Raw genomic sequence first — 26,007 nt, forward strand, 5'->3', positions numbered from 1 at the left:
CATTGCACTCCAGCCTGGGCAACAAGAGTGAAACTCCGTCTCAAAAATAATAATAATAATAATTTTGGCATTTATATTACAGTTTAATAGTTTTTTTTGTTTTGTTTTGTTTTGTTTTTGTTTTTGTTTTTGTTTGAGACGGAGTCTCACTCTGTCACCCAGGCTGGAGTGCAGTGGCGTGAGTGATCCCGCCTCACTGCAACCTCCACCTCCTGGGTTCAAGTGATTCCCATGCTTCGGTCTTCCTAGTGGCTGGAGTTACAGGTGTGCACCACCACGCCTGGCTAATTTTCGTAGTTTTTAAATAGAGACAGGTTTTCATCATGTTGGCCAGGCTGGTATCGAACTCCTGCCAGTGATCTGCCCCCCTCAGCCTCCCAAAGTGTTGGGATTACAGGCGTGAGCCACCACGCCTGGCCAACAGTTTTTATAATTATTTTTAATAACTGTAACAGTTAAGTCCCTTATATAATAGCCAACTGCTTCAAATCTTAAAATCTTCATAATCCTCATCCACTACTTACTAGCTGTGAGAACCCAGACACACACATTAGTTAACTTTCCAGTGGCTCAGTTTTCTCATCTATAAAGTAGGAATGATAATAATAGCATCCATCTTGTAGGAACATTATGAGGGCTATGTGAAATAATACTGTAAAGTACTTAGTCCCTGGAATTCTGTTAGAGCTCAGTAAGTATAAGCTATTATAACAATGTACAATATTTTATGGGTCACTAAGTGGCTTAATGTCAACTTATTTCCACTGAAATAAAACAGTCTACAATTCATGCCCACACAATGAGCACTGCAATTACTGGAAGTACAGTTTCCAACTTTCATTGAGCCCCTATGCTACAACTTAAAAGGTGGAACTTATTGTGCCAAAAGTTAACAAAGCTATAGAATAAACATGGTCCATCTTTCTGGGACATCAACTCAAGAGGTAATTATTATTGCCATTCTACAGATGAGAAAACTGGGGCTCACAAAATGATCTGCCTAACTAGTATGTTAGAAACTTAAACCCAATCTATCACAAGTTCCAATAAAATTATATATCCCATCATGGATTCTTCATATTCTTTTTTTTTTGAGATGGAGTCTCGCTCTGTCGCCCAGGCTGGAGTGCAGTGGCACCATGTCGGCTCACTGCAAGCTCCGTCTCCCAGTTCACACCATTCTCTCACCTCAGCCTCCCAAGTAGCTGGGATTACAGGCATGCGCCACCATGCCCGGCTAATTTTTTGTATTTTTAGTAGAGATGGGGTTTCCCCGTTAGCCAGGATGGTCTCGATCTCCTGATCTCGTGATCCGCCCGCCTTGGCCTCCCAAAGTGCTGGGATTACAGGCATGAGCCACCGCGCCCAGCCCAGGATTCTTCATATTCTAAACCTATCAATCACTGCCCTAAGTACTCTCAATCTAGACTATACTAAACTTACTAGACTAAATTTTAGAAACTTTGTCACCATTCATTCAATAAGAACTTACTTCTAGAGTACTATTTGCTATGCACTGCTCTCTGGGCACAAGGAGTATTCTACTCACTGGAAACAAACTACTGAATGAAACTCTCAAAGTCTCTTCCCTCAAGAACTCTGTAGTATATCTCTATCATCCAGCCCAATGCCTGGCACATAACAATTCAAGGAATAGTTGTTGAATGAATTTTATGATCATGCCACCTAACATAAAGAACAGTTTCTTAATGTTTTCTGAATTACAGATTCCTTTCAAAATCTTTGGTTTTTGAGATGGAGTCTCGCTCTGTTGCCCAGGCTGGGGTGCAGTGGTGCAATCTCGGCTCACTGCAACCTCCGCCTCCCGAGTTCAAGCAATTCTCCTGCCTCAACCTCCTGAGTAGATGGGATTACAGGTGCCCACCACCATGCCCGGCTAATTTTTGTATTTTTAGTAGAGGTGGGTTTCACCATGTTGGTCAGGCTGGTCTCGAACTCCTGACCTCAAGTGATCTGCCCACTTCAGCCTCCCAAAGTGCTAGGATTACAGGCGTGAGCCACCGTGCCCAGCAGTCTTCTGATTTTTGATAAAGACTAATCATTCTTGCCTCAGTTTCCTCTCTACTTCTTCCCTTTCTCAAGCAAAAACAAGAATTCTGTCTAAGAATCTACTTTAGCATTAGATCAAATTATACAAATGGATACGATTACTCCTAAGTGTCAATTTGTATAAATAGAAAGATGGCTAAACAAAAATGGCATAAATATTTGGTAACTTACAGAAATAAAAAAGAAAACCTCATACCTCAGAGCAACTCTAGGTTCCTCAGTTCAAACAGATGTGTTACAATTCCTTTCTCCTGTTAAACAAGACTTCCCCAGTCTCCCAGCCTTGTACCTGCAATGCATTGACAACCCGAATTGGATGCTCCTCTCCCAGAGCCTGGATGCAGTGTTGGAATAAGCAATTAATATTGTCCTTGATCTTCATTAACTCCTCACCATCAAGAGATTCCAGCTTGCCTTCTAGGTACTCTAAATTCACCTGCCAAGGAAACAAATAAGGGGCAGAGTGCATTTTTAGCTTAGCGCCTAGAATATATGAGAAGGCAATTTTAGTTACCAGGAAATTCCACAGATGCCACCAACTCTTACCTTCATGAGAAAGAGCTCCTCCCAAAACCGAGGACTGCACTTACTGGGGTCCTCTGTCTGAAACCAGAATATAAGCACATTCAGCCTTCCCAGCTAACACCAAAAGCATTAAGAATACTATACATAGTCAACCTTAGTTTTTTTTTTTTTTTTTTTTTGAGATGGAATCTCGCTGTCGCCCAGGCTGGAGTGCAGTGGTGTGATCTCGGCGCACTGCAGGCTCCGCCCCCCCAGGGTTCACGCCATTCCCCCGCCTCAGCCTCCTGAGTAGCTGGGACTACAGGCGCCCACCACCTCGCCCGGCTAATTTTTTGTATTTTCAGTAGAGACAGGGTTTCACCACGTTAGCCAGGATGGTCTTGATCTCCTGACCTCATGATCCGCCCGCCTCGGACTCCCAAAGTGCTGGGATTACAGGCGTGAGCCACCGCACCCGGCCCCTTAGTTTTCAAAATTAACTTTGAAAATCCTTGGTCATTCTAAACTGCTAGAAGGGGAAAAAGAACACTTATCTCTTTGTGTTTTTTTTCCCAAGTGGAAAACTGTGTGCATGGATATATATTCTCTGCACCAAAAGTTAAATAATAGCTCAAAGAACTTCCCTAAAATATTTATCTTCTAGCAAGAAATGAACATAAACATCAGAATAAGTTAGTCACATCACAACATGCCTCCCGTGCATTGGTACAGTGTTGTTTTCAAACCTATTCACATATGTGAAATACAATCCAGTGAGCCAGGAAGGACAGATATTATCACCGTCCTCCCATTTTAGGAAAGAGAGTACACAAGTTAAGTGACTTACACAAGTTCAGGAGCCAGAATTCAGATCACCTCAGTAATACCACAGTGGTTTTTACAGCATGCTGTGTTGACTGCTTCTACTTGCCCTCCATATGCATTTAGTATTCTGTACAGTGCTTTTAATGTGCTCTAAATTTCTTAATTTAAATTGGTCCAAAGAGTAAACAAAATTATCATGCTAAAATCCAAAATTTCCTAGCAATAATTTTCAAACAAATTCTAGGAAGTCAGAAGCTGCTGGTTAATGGGTAAAACAAGAAAAAGAGAACCCCAGCCAGGCACGGTGGCCCATGCCTGTAATCCTAGCACTTTGGGAGGCTGAGGTGGGCAGATCACGAGGTCAGGAGATCAAGACCATCCTGGCTAACACGGTGAAACCCCATCTCTATTAAAAATACAAAAAATTAGCCGGGCGTGGTGGTGGGCACCTGTAGTCCCAGCTACTAGGGAGGCTGAGGCAGGAGAATGGCGTAAACCTGGGAGGCAGAGCTTGCAGTGAGCCGAGATCACACTGCTGCACTCCAGCCTAGGCCACAGAGCGAGACTCCGTCTCAAAAAAAAAAAAAAAAAAGAGAAGCCCTACTTTAAAGAAAGGAGAATGGCATAAAATAAGCAGATCAATAGCCCACTACCACCTTATTTTAAGCTGACCTTTTAAAACTACTACCAGGAGACAGCCAGGTACAGTGGCCCATGCCTGTAATCCCAGCTACTCGGGAGGCTGAGGCAGGAGAATCGCTTGAACCCAGGAGGCAGAGGTCACGGAGAGCTGAGATCATGCCACTGCACTCCACCCTGGGCAACAAGAGCAAAACTCCATCTCAAAAACAAAAATAAATAAATAAATAATAAAAATAAATAAGTAAATAGGCCAGCCAGGCACAGTGGCTCACACCTGTAACGTCAGCACTTTGTAGGGCTGAGGCGGGTGGATCACCTGAGGTCAAGAGTTCGAGACCAGCCTGGCCAACACGGTGAAACCACATCTCTACTGAAAATACAAAAATGGCTGGGCACAGTGGCTCACACCTGTAATCCCAGCACTTTGGCAGGCCGAGTCCGAGGCGGCTGGATCACGAGGTCAGGAGATGGAGGCCATCCTGGCTAACACAGTGAAATAAAAAATACAAAAAATTAGCCAGGTGTGGTGCAAGGAGCCTGTAGTCCCAGCTACTCAGGAGGCTGAGGCAGGAGAATGGCTTGAACCCGGGAGGTGGAGGTTGCAGTGAGCCACGATTGTGCCACTACACTCCAGCCTGGGCAACAGAGCGAGACTCAGTCTCAAAAAAGAAAACAAGCTCTCCCTTCTCCCTTCTCCCTCTCCCCACGGTCTCCCTCTCCCTCTCTTTCCACAGTCTCCCTCTGATGCCGAGCCGAAGCTGGACTGTACTGCTGCCATCTCGGCTCACTGCAACCTCCCTGCCTGATTCTCCTGCCTCAGCCTGCGGAGTGCCTGCGATTGCAGGCGCGCGCTGCCACGCCTGACTGGTTTTCGTATTTTTTTGGTGGAGACGGGGTTTCGCTGTGTTGGCCAGGCTGGTCTCCAGCTCCTAACCGCGAGTGATCCGCCAGCCTCGGCCTCCCGAGGTGCCGGGATTGCAGACGGAGTCTCATTCACTCAGTGCTCAATGTTGCCCAGGCTGGAGTGCAGTGGTGTGATCTCGGCTCGCTACATCCTCCACCTCCCAGCCGCCTGCCTTGGCCTCCCAAAGTGCCGAGATTGCAGCCTCTGCCCGGCCGCCACCCCGACTGGGAAGTGAGGAGCGTCTCCGCATGGCCGCCCGTCGTCTGGGATGTGAGGAGCCCCTCTGCCCGGCTACCCAGTCTGGGAAGTGAGGAGCGCCTCTTCCCAGCCGCCATCCCGTCTAGGAAGTGAGGAGCGTCTCTGCCCAGCCGCCCATCGTCTGAGATGTGGGGAGCGCCTCTGCCCGGCCGCGACCCCGTCTGGGAGGTGGGGAGCGTCTCCGCCCGGCCGCCCCATCTGGGAAGTGAGGAGCACCTCCGCCCGGCAGCCACCCCGTCCAGGAGGGAGGTGGGGGGTCAGCCCCCGCCCAGCCAGCCGCCCCGTCCGGGAGGGAGGTGGGGGGTCAGCCCCCGCCTGGCCAGCCGCCCCGTCCGGGAGGGAGGTGGGGGGTCAGCCCCCGCCCGGCCAGCCGCCCCGTCCGGGAGGGAGATGGGGGGGCGCATCCGCCCGGCCGCCGCCCCGTCCAGGAAGTGGGGGGCGCCTCTGCCCGGCCGCCCCTTCTGGGAAGTGAGGAGCCCCTCTGCCCGGCCACCACCCCGTCTGAGAGGTGTACCCAACAGCTCATTGAGAACGGGCCATGATGACGATGGCGGTTTTGTGGAATAGAAAAGGGGGAAAGGTGGGGAAAAGCTAGAGAAATCAGATTGTTGCTGTGTCTGTGTAGAAAGAAGTAGACATGGGAGACTTCATTTTGTTCTGTACTGGGAGGGGTTCTTCTGCCTTGGGATGCTGTTGATCTGTGACCTTGCCCCCAGCCCTGTGCTCTCTGGGGCATGTGCTGTGTCCACTCAGGGTTAAATGGATTAAGGGCGGTGCAAGATGTGCTTTGTTAAACAGATGCTTGAAGGCAGCATGCTTGTTAAGAGTCATCACCACTCCCTAATCTCAAGTACCCAGGGACACAAACACTGCGGCCACAGGGTCCTCTGCCTAGGAAAACCAGAGACCTTTGTTCACTTGTTTATCTGCTGACCTTCCCTCCACTATTGTCCTATGACCCTGCCAACACCCAAGAATGACCAATAAAAAAAAAAAAAGAAAGAAAACAAAACAAAAATTAGCCAGGCATGGTGGCATGCGCCTATAATCCCAGCTACTTGGGAGGCTGAGGCAGGAGAATTGCTTGAACCCAGGAGGTGGAGGCTGTAGTGAGCCGAGATCACACCACTGCACTCCAGCTTGGGCGACAGAGCAAGACACCATCTCAAAATAAATAAATAAATAAATAATTGATTAATTAATTAAAATAAAACAGCATAAAATTACTACCAGTAACTAATGTCATCAGTAGTTAAGTCCTGATCTAATAAAATATTAATAATCTCTTCTGGATTTTGTTTTCTTTTTTTTTTTTTTTTTTTGAGATGGATTCTTGCTCTGTCACCCAGGCTGTAGTGCAATGGCAAGATCTCAGCTCACTGCAACCTCTGCCTCCCGGGTTCAAGCGATTCTCCTGCCTTGGACTCACATAAATAGCTGGGATTATAAGCATGCACCACCACGCCCAGCTAATTTTTGCATTTTTAGTAGACATGGGGTTTTACTACCTTAGCCAGGCTGGTCTCAAACATCTGACCTCATGTGATCTGCCCCCCTTGGCCTCACAAACTGCTGGGATTACAGGCGTGAGCCACCACACCTAGCCTCTTCTGGATTTTTAATTGAGAATGGCATAAAGAAGCAACATCTCTGGCCTTCTCACAACGTCCTCATTTTTAAATTATTTATTTATTTTATTTATTTACTTATTTTAGAGACAAGTTCTCACTCTGTCACCCAGGCTGGATGCAATGGTGCAATTATAGCTAGCTGCTGCCTTGAACTCCTGGGCTCAAGGGATCCTCCCACCTCAGCCTCCTATAGTAGCTAGGAGTAGCTGGTACTACCTGGGACTACAGATACATACCACTACACCCACTTAATTTTGTTATTAGAGAGGGGAGTCTCGATATGTTGCCCGAGATGGTCTCAAACTTCTGGCCTCAAGCAATCCATGCACCTCAGCCTCCCAGGGTAGCTGGGATTACAGGTGTGAGCTACCACGCCCAGCCACTTAATGGATTCTATCTATCACTTTCTCTCAAGTCCTGCTCCCAAGCAGAGGTCACAGTTTGACCCTCACACTTCTGTAATATCACTGTATTGTCTACAAATGAAACTGAGGGAATTCATGGAACTGGCACTTCCCATCCCCAAAGCTCACTCAAGCAGGAGTTGTATACACCAAGCTTGCGTAAGAAAGAAAGAATCCTTTTTTTTTTTTTTTTTTTTTGAGATGGAGTCTCGCTCTGTCGCTCAGGCTGGAGTGCAGTGGCGCGATCTCAGCTCACTGCAAGCTCCACCTCCCTGGTTCATGCCATTCTCCTACCTCAGCCTCCCAAGTAGCTGGGACTACAGGCGCCCACCACCATGCTCAGCTAATTTTTTGTATTTTTAGTAGAGACAGGGTTTCACCATGTTAGCCAGGATGGTCTCGATCTTCTGACCTCGTGATCCGCCCGCCTCGGCCTCCCAAAGTGCTGAGATTACAGGCATGAGCCACCACGCCCAGCCAAAAGAATCCTAATAGGATCCTAGCACCTACTTATTTTCTCTGTATAGCTGCTTGTACTGGCCTGGGCAATCTGTATTAATCTTCTGCACTCTGTTTCCAAGGCTTGCCAAAGTTAGGTATTTTAGTGGACTGAATTATTTATTCTTAGCCATGGCTTTGGAATCAGGCACCAGGATTCAAATCACAGCTCCATCACCTTCCAGCAGAGATCTCAAATTACTTCATCTGTTAAATGAGGATACTACCAGTGCCCTCACAGAATTCCTGTCAGAATTAGAACTCCTCTATATTTAGTGATACATTTAGAATGCTCCAGGCACATAATAGAAACCCAATATATGGTCTTTTTTTTTTTTTTTTTTTTGAGATAGGGTCTCACTCTTGCCCAAGCTAGAATGCAGTGGCATGATCACAGTTCACTGCAGCCTTGACCTCCTGGGCTTAAGCAATCCTCCCACTTCAGCCTCCCAAGTAGCTGGGACTACATGCACACGCCACCACACCTGGATAATTTTTGTATTTTTTTTGTAGAGATGAGGTTTTGCCATGTTGCCCAGGCTGGTCTTGAACTCCTGGGCTCAAGAGATCCACCCACTCAGCCTCCCAAAGTGCTAGGATTACAGGCATGGGCCACTACACCCAGCCAGTAATTCTTTTTGTAAGTATTATTCTACTTTATGCGTACTACTTATGACCAGAATTTCAGAAGGCAAGTACCCCTGCAGCATATCTAATTAATCTTCCTTGATAGTGTTTTTTTTTTTTTTTTTTTGAGATAGGGTCTTACTCTGTTGCCCAGGCTGGAGTGTAGTGGCACAATCTCGGCTCACTGCAACCTCTGCCTCCCGGGTTCAAGTGATTCTTGTGCCTCAGCCTCCCGAATAGCTGAGATTACAGGAGCGCACCACCATGCCCGGCTAAGTTTTGTATTTTTAGTAGAAACGGGGTTTCACCGTGTTGGTCAGGCTGGTCTCGAACTCTTGACCTTGTGATCCACCCACCTCACCCTCCCAAAGTGCTGGGATTACAGGTGGGAGCCACCGCGCCCAGCCCCTGATAGGGTATATTTTACAATATAGGCTTGGACCAATCAGTTCTGAAGACCCAAAGAAATCCCCCACCCAATTACTAATAATTCCTCAGTTATCCCCTATAGTTGGAGAATGAGATAGTCCTAAGTAATTATTTCCTTTACCAACAACTTGAGATGGAATATAATAATGTATCCTTTAAAAGTATCTGAATTATAGAATTCTAGGTCCAAAAGAAACCATGAGACATCTAGGATAAGACAGCCCTAAGTTAGAGCATAAGGAGAGCAAGTCTTTCTTTAAAATATTCAGAAAAGGAGCTTCCCCAGCCTTCCTCCCTCCTTTCAATTGTTTTACCTGGCTCATGGCAACAACCTATAAGGACAACACAATAACAACCTATATTAATACATACATGATTATAATCTCTACTCTGACAGCTTTCATTTTTGCCCTCAAACCCTCTTTCTCTCCCCCGTCCCACATCCCCCAAGGAACCTGAAGGTAGCAGGCAGAGGTAAGGGTATTTCTCATCTTGGACTAAGAAACTAAAGACTCAAGCTGTACACAACAAGGCTGCAGGCCTTACCATGAAGATCTCATCATACATCAGCACCACTTTTTCCTTCAGTGGTTTTTTGGAGGCTGAAGATTTCCGGAGCAAACCTCCACGTTTCTCTACCTGTGCCATGGTTAGAGAATCTGTGAACAGAAAGTCACATTTTAGAATAGTGAAAATACTCAGTATGATACTATAATGGCAGATATATGTCATACATTTGTCCAAGCCCATAGAATATACAACACCAAGAGTGAATCCTAATGTAAACTGTGGACTTTGGGTGGTAACAATATATGAATGTAAGTTCATCATTTATAACAAATGCCACTCTAGTGGGGGATGTTGTCAATAGAGGAGGCAACGCATGTGTGAAGGAAGCAGACGTATGGGCTATCTCTGCCCTCTCCTTTCAATTTTGCTGTGAACCTAAAAACAGCTCTAAAAAAATTAAATCTTAGAAAAGAAAAGAAAGCCAGTCAGTGCCAGAATGCTCTCCAAGGTGCTGGAGTCACTGACGTACCACTTAATGAGAAAACGTTTAGGAAGAAGAACTGATAAACAACCATGCTACAGAGCTTGTGCATCTGTCCAACACTCCCCTCCCTGACTAGGTAATGTCAAGGTTTAAATCATTACTTGGCCAACAGCACAACACATTTTACATTCTTAAAATGTGCCAGTGGACAAGGCTTAAAGCAGATCCAAAACCAAACACAAAAGTGTAACTCACTCCATCTGTAATAGGTCTGGCCATATATTTGAGGTTGATGGAAGGAAGGCAGCAAAGCACACACTGCCCACAGACTGATGGTGAAGTTAAATTTCAAATATTGATCGAGCTTAGGACCATTAAGGCAGGAAGTGTGCTGCAGACTGATGTGCTTCATTGATTTCCCCAAAGTAAGTAGGTCCTCGTCACTGCAAAGTACTTGGCCTTCACTGCCTCATAAATCACACTGCACTTGACTGTCTTTAGAAATTCCTCTGGAAAGAGACCCAAGGCAGAAAATAGCAGCTAAGAGGCCAAAAAAATCTGATTTTAAAATAACTGAATAGAGTAATATACTACTTTCAAATTTAATTGTGTGTACGTATATATATATATTATATATATATGTACGTAAAACACTATTGCAGATCAAACTCCAAGGTATTTTTCAATTCTATATAAAAGTAGTTTCATGAATCATGGCCAAATGTTCCCATCTTGCTTCAAGGAATTCTCGATTTTTTTTTTCAATTGAGAACCCGAAATCCCACAGGTCTTTACTGCGAATTTACACATATTCCCTTCACCTCCCAGGTTCTTTTCATTATTAACAAAGTTCCTCTCTTTCCTTTAAATCCTACGCTCTAGATATGAAACTTAATCTCATCCAATGACAAGTATGTGAGATAGGGAGAGGCCAGATTTTACTTCCAGACAAAACCGACACAGCAGAACTAATTTTGATCAGTGACTTTTGGAAAATGTGCACTATCTTTCTGATCAAAATCAAAATTTTGTTTAAGGAAGAGATGTATCCAATAGTACAAAAGATTGTATCTTAGACATTGTCCTTCTCTAACACATATAGCAAAAAGAGGAGATTCATCTCTGAGCATACACTAAAGCACAGTAAATTTCTCCAACTAGATATTTTTATTTTATTTTTAGACTTTTTTTTTTTGATATGGAGTCTCACCCTGTCACCCAGGCTGGAGTACCATGGCGTGATCTCAGCTGACTGAAACCTGTCTCCCAGGTTCAAGTGATTCTCCTGCCTCAGCCTCCCAAGTAGCTGGGATTACAGGTGTGTACCACCATGCCTGGCTAATTTTTTGTATCTTTAGTAGAGACGGGGTTTCACTATGTTGGCCAGGCTGCTCTCAAACTCCTGACCTCATGATCCGCCTGCCTCGGCCTCCCAAATTGCTGGGATTACAGGCGTGAGCCACTGTCCCCAGCCTGACCTAAAATTTTACTAAGACATATCTCTATCGAGGCTTAATTTAGCCCTCAAATTCTGTTATGGTCCAGAGAAAACTGATGAAAAAAATAATAACAATAACGAAAAGAGAAGACTCTTTGGGACAATTTACATTGTATTGATCATGGCTTTTCCTTAAAGCATGAAATACAGCCTCCATTCAACATGTCTTTTAAACATGTTGTCAAGAGGAAGATGTCCTTATCCAGGAAAAATAAATTGGAAATCAAGAGAATCCTATTAGAATAAATCAAAAGCAATGCAATTCTAAACTTAGTGGATATGGAACTTGCCTGTGCTCAGCTTCAACCAGTTGATTAGCAGTAAGAGTGGGAACCACAAGTTCTTAGACGTGATAAGTACATGTTTACAAATATCCCCTTCTGAGGATTTATAATTGGGTTACAGCTAATCAATGTCCACCCCAAATCTAATAAATTCACTTTCTCTATTTCAGAATCAATACTTTCTAATAAGCAAAGGGAACAGGAGAGGAGGGAAAAACAATTCCAATCCAAACTACCAAATTTCCTAAGAAATTAAATTCTTTTCATCATTTTACTCCTTCCATGTGGAGCAGCAGGAAAATCAGCCAAGGCCTCAACTCATTACTCTCTGTCATCACAGGCAACTGAAATTTACCACCCAAGCTGCCTGAAATGTGACTGGAAAATGACAACATAAAGTCTTCTCCTCCTGCCAGCACTCCTACCCAGGGAGTTTCTAAGGTGGCAGACTGGGAGAACTATAGAACTCTAACAAAACTTTTTCCTTGGGTCTCAGAAATTAAGCCTATGCTCCTAATTTTGAAAGTAAAATATCGGCCGGGTGCAGTGGCTCATGCCTGTAATCGCAGCACTTTGGGAGGCCAAGGTGGGCGGATCACCTGAGGTTGGGAGTTCGAGATCAGCCTGACCAACATGCAGAAACCCCGTCTCTACTAAAAATACAAAATTAGCCAGGCATGATGGCTCATGCCTGTAATCCCAGCCACTCAGGAGGCTGAGGCAGGAGAATCGCTTGAACCTGGGAGGTGGAGGTTGCGGTGAGACGAGATTGCGCCACTGCACTCCAGCCTGGGCAACAAGAGTGAAACTCCATCTCTAAGAAAAAGTAAAATATCTGATTGGTAGAGCAGAAAGTTGCAGCACATCAGTAATGTGAGTGTAATCTGTACATTCTCAAGCACTTTTTTCCTATTTCACAACCATCCCCCTCCTTCCCAGAGGAGAGAACCAGCATCAGCTGAGAAATTGCAAGGCATAATGGAACAAGCAACCAGCAGAACTGAGATTAGAACACAGGTCTCCCAACCAACTCGGCGACATGGACAAGTTACTGTGCTTCTCAGTTTCCTCACAAGTAAAACAAGAGGATTGAACCAGACTATTATCTAATGAGTCTCTCAGCATCACTGAAATACCACAAATATATAAAAAGCACCTAAAGCCCTAGTTTAGGCACTATAGGATTAAAGAGAGGAAACTCCAGACTTGATTCTCTGGGAGCTCATAATCTACTGGCACAGACAGACACATAACAACCCATAGTGCAAAGCAAATCATGAGAAATAAATGGAGTAGAAGTACAAAGAAAATGCTATGGGATAATAAAGGAGAGAAAGAAACATTCTGTGACTATGCTATGACCCCTGTTGATCCAAGCTTTTAAATCCTTCTGGCAAAGAAGCAAATACAGCAAAGGTACAGTAATCCCACAGAAATGTCAGTTTAGGCTTTAAGGCAGTGTCTCAGACATAAGACATAGAAAAATTATAAAAAAGAATCAGGCAACTTTTCAATACTAATTTCACCTACTATCAAACTTACAAATGGTTTCAAATCCCCTCAACTGAATGGTAAATCAATGAAGGCTTTTATTCCTAAACCTGAAAGACTGTTAGCCACGTGAGCTGCTGTCACTTCTCTCTGGAAGATACAAGTTATCCAACCTTTTTTTGTTTTTTGAGACAGAGTCTCACTCTGTCACCCAGGCTGGAGTGCAGTGGTGCAATCTCGGCTCACTGCAACCTCCGCCTCCTGGGTTTAAGTAATTCTTGTGCCTCAGCCTTGTGAGTAGCTGGGACTACAGATGTGTGCCACCACACCCAGCTAATTTTTTTTTTTTTTTTTTTTTTTTTTTTTTTTGAGACGGAGTCTCGCTCTGTCACCCAGGCTGGAGTGCAGCAGCGCCATCTCAGCTCACTGCAAGCTCCGCCTCCTAGGTTCACGCCATTTTCCTGCCTCAGCCTCCCCAGTAGCTGAGACACCTGGCTCATTTTGTTGTATTTTTAGTAGAGACGGGGTTTCACCATGTTAGCCAGGATGGTCTTGATCTCCTGACCTCGTGATCCACCCGCCTTGGCCTCCCAAAGTGCTGGGATTACAGGCATGAGCCACCGTGCCCGGCCTTTTTTTTTTTTTTTGAGACAGAGTCTGGCTCTGTTGTCCAGGCTGGATGCAGTGACATGATCTCAGCTTACTGCAACCTCCACCTCCTGGGCTCAAGCCATCCTCCCGCTTCAGCCTCCCAAGTAGCTAGAACTATAGGTGCACGCCACCGCACCCAGCTAATTTTTTGTATTTTTTATAGAAACAGGATTTTGCCATGTTGCCCTGGCTGGTCTCAAACTCAAGCAATCCACCTGCCTCAGCCTCCCAAAGTGCTAGAATTGCAGGCGTGAGCCACTGCACCCAGCCTTAGGTTCACATTTGTAACGGACTGTCACCAAGTATCACCCTCTCTTCACATTGAGGCAAACAAAAACAATGTTATAGCTAGATGCTAAGGTAAACATCCTAAAATACTTCAACCAGTATAGAAGGAAAAGAAGAGAAGAAAAGAAAAAAGGAAGGGGAAAGAAGGAAAATGAATAAAAGTAAATGTGCACACCAGGCGTGGTGGCTCACATCTGTAATCCCAGCATTTTAGGAAGCCGAGGCGGGCAGATCACATGAGCTCAGGAGTTCGAGAACAGCCTGGGCAACATGGCAAAACCCTGTCTCTACTAAAAATATGAAAATTAGACAGGCGTGATGGCGGGAGCCTGTAATCCCAGATACTCGGGACGCTGAAACAGGAGGATGTCTTGAGCCCAGGAGGCAAAGGTTGCAGTGAGCTAACATCACTGCATCCAGCCTGAGCAACAGAGCCAGCCCTTGTCTCAAAAAAAAAAAAAAAAAAAAAAAAGAGCGAAACAAAAGTAAATAGTTTAGGGGGAAAAAATATGTACAGATCAGACATTTATTCACTCATTCATTCGACAACTTTTTTTTGAGTACCTTTTAGGCACAGGCACTGGGAACACAGCAGTAAACATGACAGAAAAGATCCCTGCTCTCACAGAATTTTCATTCCAGTAGAAGGGAAACAGACAACAAATAAGATAAACTGAGACAGTGATAAGGGCCCTGAAGACAAATTGCAAAGGGGACTACTCTCAACTGGGAAATTAAAGTAGGCCTCTTTGAGGAAATGGCACTTGGGCTAAGATCTGAAATAACAGGAAGAAACCAGGCAAGTAAAAATCTTGGGAAAATTGTTCGAGATGGAATGTCAAGTGCAAAGACCTCAAGATTTGAATGCACTTGGCGTGTTCAGGAAACAGAAATGCCACCGTGCCTAAACAGAGCATAAACATTCCTTTTCTGAAATGTTTTTGTAAAGTTTATTAAAGTGGGTCTTTTGTGTTTGTGAATTTTTTTAATATATAAGAAGAATCCAAATATCCATCAGCAGTAAATGGGACAATTATGATACAGTCATACAATAGAATACCACATAGAAATTTACAAGAGCCCATTACTGATACATGAAGCAATGTGAGTAAGTTACATAGAAAATATTGAATGAGGGCCAGGCACGGTGGCTCACACCTGTAATCCCAGCACTTTGGGAGGCCGAGGTAGGTGGATCACTTGAGGTTGGGAGTTCGAGACCAGCCTAACCAACATGGAGAAACCCCATCTCTACTAAAAATACAAAAAATTAGACGGGCATGGTGGCGCATTCCTGTAATCCCAGCTACTCAGGAGGCTGAGGCAGGAGAATCGCTTGAAGTCAGGTTGAGGAGGTTACAGTGAGACAAGATCGCACCATTGCACTCCAGCCTGGGCAACAACAGTTAAACTCCATTTCAAAAAAAATAAAAATAAAATAACAACCAGAGTCTATTTAGCTCTTATTATGTACCAGGCACTGTTCTAAGCACTTTATATATATTAATTCATTTTATCCTCATATCAACCCTATGATCCAGAAAGTTTACAATGAGAAAACTAAAGCATGAACTGGAAAAGAAAGAGAGAAAAAGAGAGAAAGAGAGGGAGAGAGAGAAAGAAAGAGAGAAAGAGAGAAAGAGAGAAAAGAGAGAGAAAGAGAAAAGAGAAAAAGAAAAAAAAAGAAAAAGAAAAGAAAAGATGGGCCAGATTGGTGGCTCACGCCTGTAATCCCAGCACTTTGGAGGCCGAGGCAGGCGGATCACCTGAGGTCAGGAGTTTGAGACCAGCCTGACCAACATGGAGAAACCCCATCTCTAATAAAAATACAAAATTAGCCGGGCATGGTAGCGCATGCCTGTAATCTCAGCTACTCGAGAGGCTGAGACAGGAGAATCGCTTGAACCCAGGAGGCGGAGGTTGCGGTGAGCCGAGATTGCACCACTGCACTCCAGCCTGGGCAACGAATGAAACTCCATTTCAAAAAAAGAAAAATTGAAAAGAAAATAAACTTGTCCAGATAAGTGAGTGTGGGGACTCAAACCCAGGCAGCCTGATATTAGAGTTCCTGTTCTTCTCCACTATGCTATACTGTATCTCAAAAGGCAGAGGAATGAGCAGGAGCAGAGTCATCTATACATAAACAAAGCTGAGGGCCTACAGAGAAACTGTGAAGAGGTTCTAGGTGAGTAAGGGGGAGTATGTACTCATTGGCTTTAATGAACAAACTGTGAAATGTCTAGATATCTTGAGTAGCCACCACTCTAGTTTGTCAGTGGATGAAGGTGCCATGGTAGAAAGTAAAAGATAATTGTCTGATGTATATACATCTGTCTGTAAATGTAGGTAATAGTAAAGTGAAACAGAGAGAAATAGACAAATTCACAGGAATGGCAGAAAACTTGGAGGGAAAAACAGGAGAAGAATCTGAGTGTCTAGTCAAGTTGATAGATGTATCCAACATGGTAATTTTTTTAAGGATAAAACACCCTAATGTCCACTACAGGATTTAATTGATTTTTTTTTAAACTCTCCCACTATCTTTGAGGATTTTTAATTTTTTTTCACTATTTTAATTGAGTATAGTCAGTGTTCTGAGGATAATTCTCCCTCAACTTTATAATGAATAGAAAGATACTATAAAACAGGACAGAAAAAAGAAATGGAAAACAAGTCAAGTAAGAGTCTGTACAATCCTCAGCTTAGGAGGGAGTATGTTTTAATACTGATGAGCTGTGATCCCCTACTTCAGAATCTCCTGGGGTGCCTCCTAAATATGTAAATTCTTAAGCCTTCCTACCATTCTATTGAACCAAACTTTTTTTTTTTTTTTTTTTTGAGAGACAACCTCTCACTCTGTCACCCAGGCTGGGGTGCAGTGGCATGATCTCGGCTCACGGCAACCTCCACATCCCAGGCTCAAGTGATCCTTCCACCTCAGCCTCCCAAGTAGCTGGGACTACAGGCACGCACCACCACACCTGGCTAATTTTTGCATTTTTTTGTAGAAACGAGATTTCACCATGTTGCCCAGGCTGGTCTCAAAACTCCTGAGCTCAAGTGATCTGCCCACTTGGCCTCCCAAAGCGCTGGGATTACAGGCATAAGCCACAGTGCCTAGCTTGGGTCTACATTTTTAACAATCACTCCAGATCAGTGATTCTCAACTGGTGCAATTTTGCCTCCCAGGGGACATTTGTCAATGTCTGGAGACATTTTTGATTGTCACAACTGGGAGAGGAAGTACTACGGGCACCTACTAGGTAGAGGCCAGGGATGCTGTTAAACATCATACAATACTCGAGGCAGCCTCCCACAACAAAGAATTATCCAGCCCAACATGTCAATATCAAAGAGGTTAAAAAACCCTGCCCCAAGTAATTCTGATGACCATTAAAGTTTGAGAAGTACTCATCCCAGCCTTAAACCAGACTTGGAAAAGGAAGGAGTATCTAGACAGATGATACTGACAGAATAAATGAAACCTCTGCAGTCTCTAAAAAGGGCGTTGAAGCAACACTCACCTTACCACATATCATTCTCCCCACATTAAATCACACTTCCTTTGGGACTGTAGCCCATTTCCCCATATGTGAAAGAAGATCACTACAAGACACACTGACTATAGTATCCACAATACTTAGTGATGGAGATGAAAATCTTATGTAGCTATCTGTCCAAGAGTTGTGGCTAAGTCAAAGAAAATATTACCATTATGTGACCATGAGCCATTCACCCAATATACAAAGGAGGCAACACGTTTTTGTTTTGTTTCATTTTGAGACAGTGTCTCACTGTGTCGCCCAGGCTGGAGTGCAATGGCACGATTTCAGTTCACTGCAACCTCCGCTTCCTGGGTTCCAGCAATTCTCCTGCCTCAGCCTCCCAAGTAGCTGGGACTACAGGCGCATGCCACCACACCCAGCTAATTTTAGTATTTTTTTGTAGAGTCAGGGCTTCACCAAGTTGGCCAGGCTGGTCTCGAACTCATCTTAAGTTATCCGCCTGCCTCAGCCTCCCAAAGTGCTGAGATTACAGGCTGAGCCACCGCTCAGCCACCCAGCTGAGACAACATGTTTATATCAAGCCAGCAATAGTCTCCTACCCTGACTTTCCAGTAAGTCTCCTGTCCTGATCTCCTAAAAATTCCCTAGTTTCTCTAGATACAGGGTTTTTTAAAAAACCTTTACGCAAAAGTTACCTGCTCCCTAAGCCTCTCTGCAAGACCTAACATACTACCTGGAGGTAAACATTAGCACTATAAGAACTTAAGGAGAATGCAGTTTTTCTATCTCCAAGCCCCAGCCCTTCAAGCTATCTCCTAATATGCCTCTCACTTTCTTTTTTTTTTTTTTTCCTTTGTGAAGAATGTGGGCATCATTCTTTCTTCTTTTCTAAAAGCCCCAGGTATTTAGCTCACTTGCTAGATCACATCCTACTGTTCCACATGGTTCCTTAGCACAGCTTCTTTCAGTAGCATGGGACAGGTTCCCCCACTTCCATCCAAAAGACTGGCTCTAAGACAAGCAAATAACCCCTTTCTATTTTAATGAATTTCTACTGCTAGTTCACTCCAAGGATTCTATAGATCCAAAATGAAAATAGGGCTGGCACGGTGGCTCACGCCTGTAATCCCAGTACTTTGGGAGGCTGAGGCGGGCGGATCACTTGAGGTCAGGAGTTCCAGACCAGCCTGGCCAACATGCAGAAACCCCGTCTCTACTAAAAATACAAAAATTAGCCACGCATCGTGGCAAGTGCCTGTAATCCCAGCTACTCAGGAGGCTGAAGCAGGAGAATTGCTTGAACCCAGGAGGCAGAGGTTGCAGTGAGCCAAGATCGCGCCACTGCACTCCAGCCTGGGGGATAGAGCGAGACTCTGTTTCCAAAAAAAAAGAAAGAAAAAAAATAGAGTAGGGCCTGCAACCTTTTTTTTTTTTTTTTTGAGATAGGGTCTCAATGCTGAAGTGCAGTGGCACAATCATGGCTCACTGCAGCCTCAGGGATCCTCTGACCTCAGCCTCCTGGGTAGCTGGAACTACAAGCACATGCCACCAGGCCTGGCTAACTTTTCATATTTTTTGTAGAGATTGAGTTTCACCATGTTGCCCAGGTTGGTCTCAAACTCCTTGGCTCAAGCAATCCTCCCACCTAGGCCCCCCAAAGTGCTAGAATTACAGGCATGAGCCACTGCACCCGGCCCCAACCTATTTTTACAATGAGGATATTACTTTGCCCAAAGTAACACAACTAGTAAGTGATAAAGCCATTAAATCTTTCTCTCTGGTAGCGCTTCTCCCTATCAGAATGTCCTGTTAGTGCAAAACATCAGGAGCTAACTAGACCATTAAAAACCAGATTCACTGTAATCCCAGCTACTCGGGAGTCTGAGGCACGAGAATCGCTTGAACCCGGGAGGCGGTGGTTGCAATGAGCTGAGATAGCGCCACTGTACTCCAGCCTGGCCGATAGAGCCAGACTCAGTCTCAAAAAATAAAAAAAATAGAGCCAGGCGCCGTGGCTCATGCCTGTAATCCCAACACTTTGGGAGGCCGAGGAGGGCAGATCACAAGGTCAGGAGATTGAGACCATCCTGGCTAACACGGTGAAACCCTGTCTCTACTAAAAATACAAAAAAACAAAAATTAGCCAGGCGTGGTGGTGGGCACCTGTAGTCCCAGCTACTCGGGAGGCTGAGGCAAGAGAATGGCTGAACCCGAGAGGTGGAGCTTGCAGTAAGCCGAGATCGCGCCACTGCACTCCAGCTCCAGCCTGGGCAACAGAGCAAGACTCTGTCTCAAATAAATAAATACATACATACATACATACATAAATAAAAAGATTCAGTTAAAGTTACACTTCTATAGAAACTCCAAACTGACATCCATAATATCAACACTCCCATTTTATCCAAGAAAAGTCACCAAATGTGGTGGCTCAAGTCGGTAATCCCAACACTCTTGGAGGCCAAGGCAGGTGGATCACTTGAGGTCGGGAGTTCGAAACCAGCCTGGCCAACATGGTAAAACCCCATCTCTACTAAATATACAAAAATTAGTCGGCATGGTGGCACATGCCTGTAGTCCCAGCCACTTGGGATGCTGAGGCACGAGAATTGCTTGAACCTGGGAGGTAGAGGTTGCGCTGAGCTGAGATCACGCCACTGCACTCCAGCCTGGGTGACAGAACAAGACTCCATCTCAGAAAAAAAAAAAAAAAAGGCCAGGCATGGTGGCTCACGCCTGTAATCTCAGCACTTTGGGAGGCCGAGGCAGATCACTTAAGAGTAAGAATTCAAGGCTGTCCTGGCCAACATGGTGAAACCCTGCCTCTACTAAAAATATAAAAATTAGCTGGGCATGGTGGCAAGCACCTGTAATCCCAGCTATTCAAGAGGCTGAGGCAGGAGAATCACTTGAACCCGGGAGAGGGAGGTTGCAGTGAGCAAAGATTGTGCCACTTGTACTCCAGCCTGCTGGGCGACAGAGCAAGACTCTGTCTCAAAAAAAAAAAAAAGAAAGAAAGAAAAGTCAAGTGGGCGCAGTGGCTCATGCCTGTAATATCAGCACTTTGGGAGGCCAAGGCCGGCGGATCATCTGAGGTCAAGAGTTCGAGACCAGCCTGGCCAACACTGTGAAACACCATCTCTACTAAAAATACAAAAAGTAGCTGGGTGTGGTGGAGGGGGTCTGTAATCCCAGCTACTCAGGAGGCTGAGGCAGGAGAATCACTTGAACCCAAGAGGCGGAAGTTGCAGTGAGCCAAGACTGGGCCACTGCACTACAGCCTGGGCAACAGAGGGAGACTCCATTTCAGAAAAAAAAAAAAAGAAAAAGAAAAAGAAAGAAGTCAGTCAACTCAGGACATCACCTGACAAGCATCATCCCTATTTTCTAGAAGCTAGGACAGAACCAGACTGATTAAGGAAGCACACAAACCACTACAAGGCAGGGTCCATAGCTTGTGTGCTCTAGACAATGCTCCCCTCAGAATGGGTGTTCAGCCTATACCTGAAAATGGAAGTAACTCAGAGACTTTCCCAAGACTAAGAAGCAAATGGCAAAACCAGGACTATTCCCAGGTATCAGCCAGTCTGTACCTACTACAGGTCAACTAGCTTCACAAAAGACAATTTAATCTGGTCCCATCAGCATCTACTCAGTTTGCCTAATGTTACAAATGATCAATGAAGATGAGCTCTCGTTCATTTAAATAAACATGACCACCTTTGGTTTCCTTTCAAATTATCCTACACAAGAAGGAAGGCATTCCTCCTTCCGAAGGGGGAACCAGCTCCAAATTGACAGTATTTCAGGAAATTCTGATTAGAAACCACATTTTCTGACACATCCCAGAATGAAAATTCATGGTAAGATCTTCTCAATGAGCAGGAGATTCCTGTAAATTAATACTTTCTCCTGCTCCAGCCCTGAACTTCTTCAAACGGCACACCGTCACTCGTATCTTCTCATTTCTTCCCCTGCTCAATTATACAAGCCTCATGAACACCACCTAAATATAAAATGAAAATTATAAGATAAAGTCCCATAATCATCTTCTTCCCCCACTCCCCCGCCCCATCGAAAGACAGTCTCCCTCTGTTGCCCAAGCTGGAATGCAGTGGCACAATCACAGCTCACTGCAGCCTCAACCTCCTGGGCTTACACGACCCTCCCATCTCAGCCTCCTGAGTAGCTGGGACTACAGGCTCACACTGCCACACCCAGCTAATTTTTGTATTTTTTGTAGAGACAGGGTTTTGCTATCTTGCCCAGGCTAATCTTGAACTCTTGAGCTCAAGCAATCCACCAGCCTCGGCCTCCCAAAGTGCTGGGATTACAGGCATGAGACACCTTGCCTGACCCCATAATCTTCATAAAGGAAGCCCAAAAGGTACCTGCAATCTTGCAAAGTAAACTGATTTCCTGCTACTTGAATAACACTTATTAAGACCTTATAAATTACATAAGCATAGTGTAAGACAGAAAGGGACCAAAAAATTACTAAATTACAGTCCCTGCCTTGAGAAGCTCACTATTAAGTGGAGGAAGTGCATAATCTGCTACTTCCTTATAGACAAATAAAATAAACATTATTTTTTTCCCCAAGACTTTTTTCATATATGCCCTCACTCAAAGCTGGTGCCAATACATTAAGCTCACCAGGTCTCTCACTTCCAGCTGCCTACTAAGGTCTCCATCAGTACATCCTACAAGCAACCTGAGCTCGGCATACCAAACCATATCCCCTATGCCTCTTTCCATACCCTAACCTTCGGAAACCTGCTCTACTTTTTCTAATCCATATCCTGTCAATGAAATCCCCATACATCCACTCTCTCAAATTAGAAATCCTAGCCCACTCTCTTCCTAAGAAGTTGAATCAATCTCAGAAGTACAGTATTTCCAAAATCCCCTCCTCTTCATTCCCACAGCTACACTTTCTTCAGACTCTCAGTCAATTGCAACAACTCTAATTAGTCTACTGCCTCATTCTTCATTACTTTAATCTGCATTTGTCACTCCCTAACTTAAAAAAAACTCCTCAGAAGCTAAAAAAAAAAAAAAAGAGAAAAAAATTCCAATGACTCCCCACTTTCTTTTCAGTCTCACCTCCTAGCAGTTTCCCCACCACACATCCTGTTTGGGACAAATTTCTGAGATTTAAAATAATTTTTTTTCCTCTCACATCCTCACCAAGCCTTTGCAAGTACTGTTCTCTCCAAATGAAATGCCTTTTCTTTTTTAGAGATGGGGTCTCGCCATGTTGAGCCAGCTCGTCTCAAACTCCTGGGCTCAGGCAATCTACCTGCCTAGGCCTCCCAAAGTGCTAGGATTACAGGTATAAGCCACCAGGCCGAGTCAAAATGCCTTTTCTTACTTGTGCAATCTCCTACTCATCCTTCAACACCCAACTCAAGTATCTCCCCCCTTGCAAAGATTTCCCTGACTCTCCCAAGCAATGGCAGTATTCCCATTACACTGTATACATTTTTTTTTTTTTTTTTTTTGAGAGGGAGACTCGCTCTGTCGCCCAGGCTGGAGTGCAGTGGCGCCATCCCGGCTCACTGCAAGCTCTGCCTCCTGGGTTCATGCCATTCTCCTGCCTCAGCCTCCTAGTAGCTGGCACTACAGGCGCCCGCCACCACACCCGGCTAATTTTTTGTATTTTTAGTAGAGACGGGGTTTCACCATGTTAGCCCGGATGGTCTCGATCTCCTGACCTTGTGATCCGCCGGCCTCCACCTCCCAAAGTTACATAGTAAGTGCTCAATAAATGTGTTGAATAAACAGTTCACCCTCATATATCCTGGATCAATTTTTGGCCATTTTCCCCAAATGTTACAGATTCCTAAACTGTGCTCAGTGTGAGATTCCAAATTTCATAATGACTGCTTTGAGGTTTTCACCTTGTTTTAATTATCCAAATGTTGAACAAGTCGGCTGGGGGCAGTGACTCACTCCTGTAATCCCAGCACTTTGGGAGGCTGAGACGGGTGGATCACGAGGTCAGGAGTTGGAGACCAGCCTGGCCAATATGGTGAAACCCCGTCATTACTAAAAACACAAAAATTAGCCAGGCATGGTGGTGCGCGCCTGTAGTCCCAGCTACTCAGGAGGCTAAGGCAGAAGAATCTCTGGAACCCGAGAGGCGGAGGTTGCAGTGAGCCAAGATCATGCCACTGCACTCCAGCCTGGGCGACAGAGCGAGACTCCGTCTCAAAAAAAAAAAAAAAAAAAAAAAAAAGTTGAACAATAAATTATAATACCTAAAAGTCCAATGAAAACACCTTAAAGGCTTCTCTAGTCACTGAAATGGGTATTCCCCCTTTACAGTCGTAACAAGAGGGATCCCTCTTTCCCTTGACTGTGATCTGATATCCTGAAAGTCTTCACATAGAAGCTATTGTGCACACAAATCCAACTTAAGGTACACCCAAAATAATTCCAATCCTGCTAAGTTACCGGCAGGGACACAAATCATATTTACCCTAGTTTACAAAGCAACTAAAGGATAGCAAAGAAAAAGCTCTCACTAAGCTCAAAACTTTTTCTGGTCGGGCGCAGTGGCTCACACCTGTAATCCGAACACTTTGGGAGATCGAGGTGGGTGAATCATCTGAGGTCAGAAGTTTGAGACCAGCCTGGCCAACATGGCGAAACCCTGTCTCTACTAAAAATACAAAAATTAGCCGGGCGTGGTAGCTCACGTCTGTAATCCCAGCTGCTTGGGGGGCTGACGGGGAAGAATCGCTCGAACCTGGAAGGCGGAGGTTGCAGTGAGCCGAGATCACGCCATTGCACCCCAGCCTGGGCAACGAGAGCGAAACTCCGTCTCAAAAAAACAAAAAACAAAACAAACAAACAAACAAACAAAAAAAAACGGCCGGGCGCGGTGGCTCACGCCTTTAATCACAGCACTTTGGGAGGCCGAGGCGGGCGGATCACCTGAGGTTGGGAGTTCGAGACCAGCCTGACCAACATGGAGAAACCCCGTCTCTACCAAAAATATAAAATTAGCTGGGTGTGGTAGCGCAAGGCTGAGGCAGGAGAATCGCTTGAACCCCGGAGGCAGAGGTTGTGGTGAGCCGAGATCGTGCCACTGCACTCCAGACTGGGCGACAACAGCGAAACTCCGTCTCAAAAAAAATAAATAAATAAATAAAATAAAATAAAAAACTTTCTGGAGAGGAAGAACTGCGGAGGGTCGGATGATCCAGTGACATACATTTGGGTCTGGCCCAAGTTTCTGCTTCCCCATTCGCCAGGGGCAGCACGCCTCGGCTTCTCCCTCTCCAGGGGACCAGGTTTCTCTCTACTTTTTCCTTCCCTATACCCTCCTGGGAACAGGTTCCTTTCCTGGGCTCTCGCCGAGTAACCCAAAGAAAACACAGTAGCTTCACTGATTCCGTGTGAAGAGTGGGTTAAAGCCTGTCAGAGCCTGGAGAGGGACAGGACTGGAGCCCTTCCGGGACACCTGAAGACTTCGCACAAACCCGCTTTCCTCTATCCCTGAGATTCTCAGAGGTGCCTTGCCCTACGCCCGCACCCCAGGACCAAGAACAGCAGGAGAGGAGGCTCTCGGGGCAGCTGGCGGGGTCAAAGGTCAGCACCTCGGAAGCCAGAAGGCCCCGCAGGGATGCGGGAGAGGGACAAGACAGGGACCGGGTGGTCCGAGGGACCGGCCGCTGGAAGAGCGAAGCCGTTTCTCTCTAGGTTCGGCCGCCCCCAGGCCCAGCCCTCCCCGGCACACGCAGCTTCAGCAGCCGTCCTCCCTCCCTCTCCCCTCGCGTCCTCGTCGTCCCCGCGGCCAGCGCAGGCCCCGCCCCCAGAACCGCCTCGGGGCCAAGGCCTAGTATGGCAGGACCCGCAGGGTTGGTCAGGTTCGAGGACCGGGCCGGGCCGGGCCGCCGCCGCTTACCGAGCCCGCGGCTCCTCCTCTACCAACCGCGCCGTTCCCGGGCCCGCTCGCTCCCGACGCCACCGACGCTGCCGCTGCTCCGGGCTCACGGGCGCGCTCCCGACTTCCCCGACCCTTCCCGTGTCCCCGCGCCCCGCCGGGTCCTAAAGCCCGGGGCGCAATGGGTTAGTCCACGCCCGCTTCCTGAGACCGGCTCAGACCACGATTCCCAGCAAGCATCGCAAAGACTACAACTCCCGAAAGGCATCGCGAGAAATAAATTCGCAGTGGAATTGTCTATTGAGGGCCTACTGGGTCGCAATAGCAGTTTTCCGAAACATGGCCGACTCTTTGACCTCAGCAATTTTACTTCTAGGAATACATGTATCCTCTAGAAATACTGGCGAAGTTTGGAAAGATATATTTTCCAAATGTGTATTACAACTTTCTACGTGAAAGATTGAAAACAAACTCATTCTTTCAACAAATACGTGTGTGCCTGATAAGTGCAAAGTAGCGTGTAAAGCTCTATTAACTTGGCCAGAAATCTATTTTCTTTTCTTTTCCTTTTTTTTTTTTTTTTTTTTTTTGAGACAGGATCTTGCCCTT

At 45.5% G+C, this 26,007-nt stretch overlaps 1 protein-coding gene across 29 annotated transcripts in view; it reads right to left on the reverse strand.

The window, feature by feature from the left end:
• The window catches only part of ARMH3 (armadillo like helical domain containing 3), a 213,682-nt gene extending 188,089 nt beyond the window's left edge, over window positions 1-25,593 (reverse strand). For 20 of the 29 annotated variants that reach the window (XR_010146690.1, XR_010146689.1, XR_010146688.1 and 17 more), the window contains exons 1-4: window positions 25,420-25,529; window positions 9,339-9,451; window positions 2,617-2,673; window positions 2,360-2,506 (exon numbers count right to left, since the gene is read on the reverse strand). Coding sequence is in view for 24 of the 29 variants with exons in the window: in XM_063781093.1 (XP_063637163.1) it covers window positions 2,360-2,506; window positions 2,617-2,673; window positions 9,339-9,440 (306 nt within the window). In the remaining 5 variants the exon portion in view is untranslated. Of the gene's footprint in view, window positions 1-2,359; window positions 2,507-2,616; window positions 2,674-9,338; window positions 9,452-25,419 lie in introns of all 29 variants that reach the window. The other 9 variants (XM_063781096.1, XM_063781094.1, XM_063781100.1 and 6 more) reach the window with 5 other exon arrangements.
• Window positions 25,594-26,007: the final 414 nt, after the last annotated feature.

Source organism: Pan troglodytes, chromosome 8 (assembly GCF_028858775.2).
Source record: "Pan troglodytes isolate AG18354 chromosome 8, NHGRI_mPanTro3-v2.0_pri, whole genome shotgun sequence".
Lineage (NCBI taxonomy): Eukaryota > Metazoa > Chordata > Mammalia > Primates > Hominidae > Pan > Pan troglodytes.